This window comes from Salvia splendens, chromosome 2, assembly GCF_004379255.2.
Source record: "Salvia splendens isolate huo1 chromosome 2, SspV2, whole genome shotgun sequence".
Lineage (NCBI taxonomy): Eukaryota > Viridiplantae > Streptophyta > Magnoliopsida > Lamiales > Lamiaceae > Salvia > Salvia splendens.
In genome coordinates, this window is record NC_056033.1 from 7,050,350 (window position 1) to 7,059,697 (window position 9,348).

Sequence of the window (9,348 nt, forward strand, 5' to 3'; positions counted from 1 at the left end):
AATTATACACCAAAAATATTAAAGAAGTCTTTAGTTTTAAGAGGTACTACCAATTAAATTAAATTATTGTATAACGTGTATAGGACATGTAATCCACTTGTGGTCAATCCACTCTGTATACTCAATTAATTAATTACATTACATTAAATTAACTCAGAGCACGCGTTGCATTTGGTTTTGTTTATGCAACCAGAAAATGGCATTTTACTAGTATTTTATAGATTTATACCTATCCAATATACTGTACTACGTCCATAAAAAATACTCCCTCTGATTCCTCGTAGATGAGGCGAAACTTTTGGGCACGGAGTTTAAGAAAGGAATGTTGAGTGAGTTAAATAAATAGATAAAAAAGTAAGAGAGGCAAAAAAGTAGAGAGAATAAAGTAAAAAGTGAATAAAGTAGAGAGAATAAAGTAAGAAAGAGAAAAAAGTTACTTTATATGGAAATGACTCAACTATGAGGGAACTTTTTGAAATGAAAAAATTACTCAACTATAAGGGAACAGAGGGAGTAGACCAGTTTCATTATTTTGGACCGTCCATCAAAATTAGATCAATTTTTTTAAATATGGAAAGTTTTAAACATTTAAATATAATACTAATAATAAGGACTTCACAATCCACTAACACTACTTTTCTCTTATCTTTTTCCCCCTCTATTACCTTCCTATTTGAACATTAAAATCCATGTTATACATGACTTGTATATTTTTGGTGGACGAAGGTAGTTTTTATCATTGCGATTAAATGCATGATGTGGTGTCGTATCTCGTATCAATAATAATAATAATAATAATAATAATAATAGATAAATTCTGGACTTGGAGGAAAAAAAAGAGTTTTAGTAAATTATCTTATTGGATATTTCACGAAAAACAAATTAAAATATTAGGCCCACTTAAAAGGCCCAAAGGTAGCCCATGACATGAACCAATACTCCGAGCCGGGTCGGGCGATTGAAACGGTCGGCCTCGGAGTGTCCCCTCTCTCAAGCAATCGCGCTCCAAAAGAAGCTAAAATCTCTTCTCTAATCCCTCAAATTCACACACACACACAAAGTAATGCGAAGAAAAGCTTTGGCATTTGATCATTTTCTGCATCTAAATGTCGGTAAGTGTTCGAATTTTGGTAGCGGCGTTGTTGACAACCCTATATTCGCTTCGCCCCCATTTTCTGTATGTGATTTGTTGAGTTGGATGAATTTACGCGGCAATAATTGCAGATCTTTGAGTATAATGGGAGCGCCCTGGTGGCGATGGTGGGGAAGAACTGCTTCGCGATTGCCAGCGACCGGAGGCTCGGCGTGCAGCTGCAGACGATCGCCACCGACTTTCAGAAGATTTACAGGATCCACCATACGCTCTTCATCGGTCTTGCTGGCCTCGCTACTGATACGCAAACTCTGTAAGCTGATGTAGTTTATGAATTTCTTACCAGCGCTGATCAATTTTGGTTAGGGATGAAAATTCTTTGCGTTTTTTGCTTTTCAACACAGGCTATAAAATATGAATGGAATATATGTGAGAGTGAGGTGCTCAGAATGATACTCCACTAATAACATTTGCTACAGTCTATAGCTCCCTTGCAGAAAAAGAGAATGATTTTGACAATGCATGTGTCTTTTACTGGTGATTGTACAAATTATGAACATAAAGACTCATAGCCATTGCTTAGCAACTCATGGATGCAAAATTGGGAGAAAATGTACATGCACTATTTCAGAAACCTTATATTAAATGTCGAAGAAACACCCCACATGCCTCTTCATTGCCAGCATTGAGTGCCATTTATATGTCTTACTGTCCAGAATTTTTGTTGAGGGATAGTATTAAACAAAAATGTTTCTAGTTTTAACGCATGTGAAGATAGCCCTTGGTACTTTGGTTATACATGTTTATAATGTATATGCATGGTTATTTTTTTCCATAGTTCGTAATCTGGCATATTATTTTGTGTTTCGGTTGAATCCACTTGAAGGTATCAGAGGCTTGTATTCCGACACAAGTTATATCATCTTAGGGAAGAGAGGGACATGAAGCCTGAAACATTTGCTAGCCTCGTATCTGCAGTTCTCTATGAGAAAAGGTACATAAGACTATTCCAGAGTTTATGTCTAGTGTGGTTTGAACTGATATTATCCACAGCTGTTTCAGAGATCATGTTGTTGTCTTCGGTAAATGTAGATGCAGGCAACTTTTGATTTAGATTCAATAATTCAATGACTTCAATCCGATAACTCCCATTACCACCTCTAGTTATACAATTTCTGTGTGGAGGGCTTAAGTTGTATATTTTGTTTTGTAGTTGAAAATGTGTTACCCTTGAAAATTTATATTCGGCTCTTTAATTTGTGGACTTGGAGGTGGCATACTTGTCAAAGAAAAGGTTTGCATATCTATTTCTTTTTATTTGGTTCAGATTTGGTCCATACTTTTGCCAACCTGTTATTGCTGGATTGGGAGATGATGACAAACCCTTCATTTGCACCATGGATTCCATTGGAGCAAAGTACGCCAAACTCCTTTTCTTCATCTTCTTATCATTTCATTTTCTTTGCTAACGAGATTTTTTCAAACTGTGGCCGCCTAACTATCATGCCATTATGATTTGATGGATCTTCCCTTTATATTGCAAGTGATGTAGAAACTATAGCTCAATGTGAAAATATGGTGGCATTTCAATTCTTTGAAAGTAATTGAGGCTTAATATATATGAATAACTAAGTTTCTTCTTCAAATGAGACGGAGATTGGAAATCTTTTAACAACTTCTCGTATAGTCTGAAGAAAATACCACTTTGATGCTCGTTGAGAGGTTGTTAATATTTGCTCTTTTATATTTTTACTCAGTTACTACTAGTGGTACTATATGCCCTCCATCTTTTTGAGTAATGCTTATCCAGGGATATTATCATTTCCTTCTTTCTTTTAACTCTTATCTTTCCATATGAATGCAGGGAACTTGCCAAAGATTTTGTTGTCGCTGGAACTGCATCTGAATCACTCTATGGTGCCTGCGAATCAATGTTCAAACCTGACATGGTTTGTTACTATACTTGATGCTGCTTATATCTGAATAATTAGCTTTAGTCGTTTAAATCAGAGAATGAATACTTTTTGGTGCTTAAAAACAAGTTCTGCTGAGTCTCGTGTTATACAAATGAAAGGAATTTATGCTTCCTGGGATCCACATGTTAAACTTTAATTTTATACCGAAATTCAGGAAGCTGAGGAATTGTTCGAGACCATCTCACAAGCTCTGATATCGTCAGTAGACCGTGACTGTTTGAGTGGCTGGGGAGGACATGTTTACCTTGTGTAAGTATTTTTCTGATGAAATCTCATTCTTTCAAGCCTCTTTTGAGTAATTTCAATCAGAACCTTAAATGTTTGAATGAATTGTATAATTGCAACAGCACACCGACTGAAGTTACAGAGAGAATTCTCAAGGGAAGAATGGATTGATATTTCTTTGGAGCACAAGACTTCTAGGCTATGTACTTTTTTCTAATAGTGGCTTGCTTCTGTTGATGGGACAATCCATTTATTGTTGGTGATTTCATGCCTTATTCTAAACTTTTTCCTTGTCTCAAAACATATCATTATCAATGTGGAGATTTTAAACAGGCCGCCATATTTGTGTCGTGATTTATGCATTTCACATCTTTTAATTCTCAAGTGTGCATGTCAATTTTATTCACTATCTGTTCCAGAAATGTCATACTGTACAATATATCGCAATGGTGTAATAAAATACCATGATGTTGAAACGTCGTGATATATCGTATTTTTGAAATCTGGTACACCATACCTTATGTTGTATTGAATTTTGGTATGGTATGCTGAAATATCGTGATGTTATTGCATACTGAAAATAATTGAATATGATTTCAAAGTATCTACACAATCAAATTGATTATTAATTGATAAATGATTAATTTAATTAATGTTATACAATTAGTATATATTTAGAATGGTATGGAATTTTGATATATTGTGATACGCAAAAAATCATACGGTTAACTTACCAGCGTATTCTTACAAGTATTATACCATATCAAAATACATGGTATGCACAAAATTAATTACTCTCTCTGTTCCATGGTAGTTGAGTCATTTAATTTTCTACCCTCATTTTGGAAAAATAACAACAAATAGTCAAAGTGGAGAAAAAATAAAATACGAAAGAAAATAATGTAAAGAAGAGTCTTTATCTACATTATTCTCTCTTATTTTACTATTTTTCTCTACTTTAACTATTTATTATCATTTTTCTAAAACGATAGTTGAACCCGTTTTTGGTACGGACGGTAAATTTGGTAATACGGGTATTTAGTTCAAAGTTTTAAACAAATAGCTGAAGTCTGAACCCGTTTTCTGGTTGTAGATTATCAACGGCACGAGATGCATTAATTGAAAATTATGAAGAAATATTACATACAACAGGATAGTGTGCAACTGTTTAGATTAAAATACAAAAAAATATTTTAAAAAAATTAAGATCAAATTGTGAGGAGCAGCAAGTTTTGTCTATCCTAATTAATAGTTAGTGTTTATCAAACTTTAAATATGAATCAGGAAGTTCTAGCTAAGGATTGATTACTAAATTCTATTGAAACCTTAATACATCAGTCATTATAGCTATCATTTTTAAGTTGAGTTTATTGCATGATCCAATGTACAAGACCTCAAGTCTTGCAAGGTTTCTACGAAAACCATTTTAGACCTTTGCTGCTGCTGCAGCTTCCTTGATTTGCTCGATGGTGAAAACACCGAAGAAATCATCATCAGAGACGGCATTTACTACCGCGAACGCAACGTCGTCTACACTGACAGGGGGAGCCAACAGGAGATCGGAGGCAGGCAGAGAGTTCAAAGGTCTGGTAAAATTCTGTACAGCGTTGAGAAGTTTCTCCACTGGCTCCCCAATCAAGTCCAGGGGAATCTCGAGACCATCGACCTTTCGTTTCCCATATATGAACCCAGGTCTGAAAACAATGCCTGCCCAAGTTCCATTATAGATCATCAATTTTGTATTGTCCAAGCTGTTGTGATAAATAATAAAGGAGAGTCTGCAAGTACCTGAAGCTGGATACTTGGACAGAACCTCAGATTCAGCTTTCCTTTTCCCATTGAAGTAACCGTTCGATAGTAGAAAGGATGGTAAATTGTAATCATGAACCGAGATCAATATGAACTTGGGAATACCTGTGTGGAGATGAAAGTAAACTGATCAATATTGATACCAGGTAAACTGAAAACGGCTTGACTAGCTGATATGCCGATTGGATATCTTCTTCTTAAGTTCGCTAGGAAATGAGAACATCAAAAAAAGAGAGAAAGCAAAACGAGCAAGCAGACTCGAGGTGACTTCCCAAGCAGACTTAGTATGGATTTATTGGGATAAGTATATTGACAACTAAATAAATATGAACAAATAAGCTGATTGCATTAACTCAAACCACCAAAGAATGTGACACAGCACAGGCATAATCAAGGCCATGATAGAATAAAGTAATAGTAATATATGAATCACAATATAGTCAAGATAAAGCATTTGGGTTGATTAATATATTAGCATTTTGATGACGGTGGCATGGTCCTGAACTTAGTTAGCTCAGTAAGCAGAGAAGATAGATTGTATGCTACCATTGTCCAGACAATCGCAATCAGCTCGGAATAAACAGCATAGATATCAACATGATGTCGACTCAGTAAAGACATGTTCCTAGTACCCCCCCCCCCAATATAACATTAAACTTTTGGTTATTGTTTTCATAATGCACTCTCATGCCAGGGGTGCTCTGCTTACGAAAGGCAAAGGGATAGGTAATGGTGCACTCATAATGGAAAAACAATATAAATATACTTCCACATTGAAATACAAAGGAATGAGAAATTCCACACAACTACTCAATCACAATAGAAATTACACCAGTCTCTCTACCATATTTAGTTGGATAAAAATCATAATATGAAAGGCATGAATACTCACCAAACTCTTTAGCAGTATTTACTGCTACTATATTAGCCTCGCCATTGATCCTTTGCATCTGTTCCTCACTGCCAAAACCTCCAAGTGTTGAAACAACTGTTGTAGCACCAGGAAGCACTTCATCCCAATTTGCATAAAAAACATCCCCTGAAAATCAACAATCATTTTCATTGCTTAGTTGGAAGGTTGTGAGAGGTCGGTGAGCTGTTACTACGCCGTATTTGGTTTTATTAGGATACAAGCCGTATTTGGTTTTATTAGGATACAAACAAAACACAAATATGCGCATAGAAGAGAAAGAGGTAGAAATGAATATACAATCATCGCATTTATACTTATTCAATTCTGGTTCTAATCAAGTCCTTGTTTTTATTGATTCAATTATCCTTTACTGAGAGTTTGAAGGGGGATTATGAAACTTTTAAAACATAATCATTTAAAGATCACTATATCTATCACACGCGCATAATTGACATTTGAATGATCAAACTGCACTCAATATCAGTCGAAGCCGCATAAAAAAAAAGAAGAACCTGCCTGTCAGCCAAGTGACCTGATCTACCCATGCATCCGAGTAAGATGGTCGGCCTGACCTGTTAACAAGTAAAGTTCATAATTTATCAGTGGATACCATCCAGAGGAACCAATAACTTTCAGTCTGATCAGTAACATATTTTTTTATGAGAATCCATAGGACTTTACTGCCACATGAGAGATGAAACATTATTCAAATTATTCAAGCAACAATCGTGCACCTGCTAAGACTAATGACCTCGATACCCTTTGATACTGCAGCTTTACATATTGCTGAACCCACGAAGCCACTGCCACCTAAAACTACAACCTGGTCACTAAACAAGTGATGATTAGCTCACGAATCTACATAAGCTGCATGTAACAAATAATCAACATAAATCTTGACAACATACTCGCTCAGTCTTAACATCAGCGACAACATCAATAGTACCGACATTGGACTCCTCTCTAATGCCAGAGCCAGTGTAACTGCACTTTATACCAACCCTGTGTGATCTACGAAAGAAGAATAGATCTTTAAAAAAGTGGAGTGTAAAATAGTTGAAATCGAGATAACTCACTCCGCACCACCCTCTTCTCAATAGTGCAACCTATTCAAATGAAACTACAATTACTTATCATTACGACAAACAAAGAATACAACTACAATATCATTAAGCTATTATATAGGTCTTTATTGTAAAATTTAAAAATAATTGCCACTAATTAGTAGCAGAGCTTTAACATCATAGTAATTCTGAAGCAGCACATAGGAGCAGTTTTATACTTCCATTGCAAAGCATTCCACATATAAAAGTATATAGCAACATATTCAGCAAATCAATTTGCCTAATTTCTGAAAGCTCAAAATTAGGCATTTTAAGTTAACTCATCCCAAACATTATAAATATCACCACGCATCAGCTAGAAAGGAAAACCATGTAAACATATAATTTAGCCACCAAGCTTAGCCCCAAATATAAATAAACAAACAAACAATCTATTGAGCAATACACATACAACTCGAGAATACCTACCGGCGGCAAGAGAAGCCGATGAAACGTGGCTTGGCGGAAAAGGGGGAAAATAGGGGTGTAGTCGACTGTGAAGTAGCTGCGGAAATGGAGGAGGCGATGCAGGAAATTGACGCCATCTCTACCAAGCCGAATTGCGTCTGAAATTATTCCCCTTTTATGCTGATGCAATTGAATGAATTTGTCGTGACCGATCAATCACCAGATTTTGAGGGGGAGTAGCTTCATGGGAATTGGGGAGAGGAGAGGAGTGGCTCACTGCTGTGCTAATTCACACTCATCTAATTTTTAATTATTTATTCAAGATTTTATTTTGATTTTTATTTTTATTTTTATGGACAAAGATATTACGTGTCGACAGCCTAATTCTGGTAGTTTTTATGCTAACTTTTTCTATATTTTCAAGTAGATATTTTTGTTGAATTTAAATCGAAATGGTGCTACGAATATATATCAAATTTCTATATTTTCAAGTTGACATATATTTATAGTATTTTTTATATTAAAATGTATTATGTTATTTTTCAAGGGTTATTTGAAAATACTCATTTTCATAATTGTTTCTATATAAAATGATACAGTATTAATTTTCTTAGTTCTTTATGTTCAACTTCAAAATTTTGAATAAACCCATACTATTTCATAACTTATGGAAAAAATTAATTTGTATCCTTCCTAAACCAGAATCGATATTTTAATGTATACATTTATCATTTTGGGTTATAATGTGTAATATTAATCTCAGAAATTTTTAGTACTAAAAGAATATTGGAGTGTTTACCAAAATTAAATGCATAGTCCTCACAAGTGACAACACAAAATATATACTACTCCATAATTGGGCCCACATTAAATGAAACAGACTAAAATAACTAATAGTGGTAATTGGGCCTGGGTTGAGTTTAATGCATTATCAAAACAATTACTCCCATGAGTCCCATCCCATCCCAAGTTATTGAAATGTTTATTCTAAGTTTGGAATTTAAGAAAATTATGTAATCCACATTATTAAATTACGTAGGATAGCAAATATTGCTAATTGTATATTTCTTAACAATTATTTTGTGTTTGGTTGGTTGGATATTATGAATTATTTCGAGCTCACAGTGCCCGAGCGCGCGGTAACGTGAATGTTAAGAATTCAAGACACATATGCTTGCCCCTGACTTGCTCCTTTAAATATTTCGACAACCCAATAAGCCCAACAAGAAATGGAACAATAAAAGTGGCGGAGAAGGAAGAAGATGAAGATGAAGGTGTTATGATTTAGATAGATGCTTGGAACATATAGACCTTCTACAAAACAATGAAGACAACCAAAGACAACTTTCACCAAAGTCCGACAATAGATTGAAATGCAAACACAAGGAATTTTGGATAAACCTTCAAAGATAAAGGGGGTGCTCAAATTTGGAGCTTTATTCTTACAATATCATTCAGAGCTGGTTCAAATAAACCCTAGCAAGAGTATTAATACTATGAGCTTAAGAAGAGTAAAACAAAATATAAACGGGAAGTCAAAAAGTTGCTCCGTAAAAAATGCCCCATTATAATTCGCCCAGTCGGGCAAAGTCTCTAGACTTCAAACTTCAAAACAGTCAACAACGCCCGGTCGGGCATTTTGCTTCTTGGAATTCGCCCGGTCGCACATTTCTTTTTGGGCTGCGCTACTTTCGTAAAACGACCATAACTTCCTAATCCAGGATCCAATTGAGGTGTGCAAGGTGCTCACATGAAACTCTTTCGACGATGAAGACAATGGTGGTCTAAGGAGAGCATTTGAACTTTATCTTCATAGGAAAA

General features: G+C 35.2%; 2 protein-coding genes across 4 annotated transcripts; one reads left to right on the top strand and one right to left on the bottom strand.

The window, feature by feature from the left end:
* Nucleotides 1-952: 952 nt before the first annotated feature.
* Nucleotides 953-3,634, top strand: LOC121760361 (proteasome subunit beta type-3-A). 2 transcript variants are annotated; one of them, XM_042156044.1, is made up of 7 exons: nucleotides 953-1,112; nucleotides 1,225-1,406; nucleotides 1,980-2,087; nucleotides 2,421-2,510; nucleotides 2,958-3,042; nucleotides 3,224-3,318; nucleotides 3,417-3,634. In XM_042156044.1, exons 1-7 carry the CDS (start codon nucleotides 1,107-1,109, stop codon nucleotides 3,463-3,465), a joined length of 615 nt encoding a protein of 204 aa, XP_042011978.1. In that variant the 5' UTR covers nucleotides 953-1,106; the 3' UTR covers nucleotides 3,466-3,634. The 2 variants fall into 2 exon arrangements, with proteins under 2 accessions (XP_042011978.1, XP_042011983.1); XM_042156049.1 differs by lacking the exon at nucleotides 2,421-2,510.
* Nucleotides 3,635-4,378: 744 nt separating this feature from the next.
* LOC121760372 (uncharacterized protein At1g32220, chloroplastic-like) lies at nucleotides 4,379-7,814 on the bottom strand. 2 transcript variants are annotated; one of them, XM_042156057.1, is made up of 7 exons: nucleotides 7,549-7,814; nucleotides 6,925-7,027; nucleotides 6,751-6,839; nucleotides 6,533-6,588; nucleotides 5,996-6,142; nucleotides 5,083-5,208; nucleotides 4,379-5,001 (listed from the first exon to the last, which is right to left on the bottom strand). In XM_042156057.1, exons 1-7 carry the CDS (start codon nucleotides 7,662-7,664, stop codon nucleotides 4,721-4,723), a joined length of 918 nt encoding a protein of 305 aa, XP_042011991.1. In that variant the 5' UTR covers nucleotides 7,665-7,814; the 3' UTR covers nucleotides 4,379-4,720. The 2 variants fall into 2 exon arrangements, with proteins under 2 accessions (XP_042011991.1, XP_042011995.1); XM_042156061.1 differs by having other exon boundaries at nucleotides 6,751-6,846; nucleotides 7,549-7,813.
* Nucleotides 7,815-9,348: the final 1,534 nt, after the last annotated feature.

What these genes read in the sequence shown, in the direction of transcription:
- LOC121760361 (XM_042156044.1), top strand. An exon ending in GCAGTTCTCTATGAGAAAAG is followed by an intron (nt 2,088 to 2,420) that starts GTACATAAGACT and finishes TATTTGGTTCAG; the next exon opens with ATTTGGTCCATACTTTTGCC. An exon ending in GGAGGACATGTTTACCTTGT is followed by an intron (nt 3,319 to 3,416) that starts GTAAGTATTTTT and finishes TAATTGCAACAG; the next exon opens with CACACCGACTGAAGTTACAG.
- LOC121760372 (XM_042156057.1), bottom strand. Translation starts at nt 7,664, where the DNA reads ATGGCGTCAATTTCCTGCATCGCCTCCTCCATTTCCGCAGCTACTTCA. An exon ending in TCAGGTCACTTGGCTGACAG is followed by an intron (nt 6,143 to 6,532) that starts GCAGGTTCTTCT and finishes GTTGATTTTCAG; the next exon opens with GGGATGTTTTTTATGCAAAT. An exon ending in AAATACTGCTAAAGAGTTTG is followed by an intron (nt 5,209 to 5,995) that starts GTGAGTATTCAT and finishes ATCTCCACACAG; the next exon opens with GTATTCCCAAGTTCATATTG.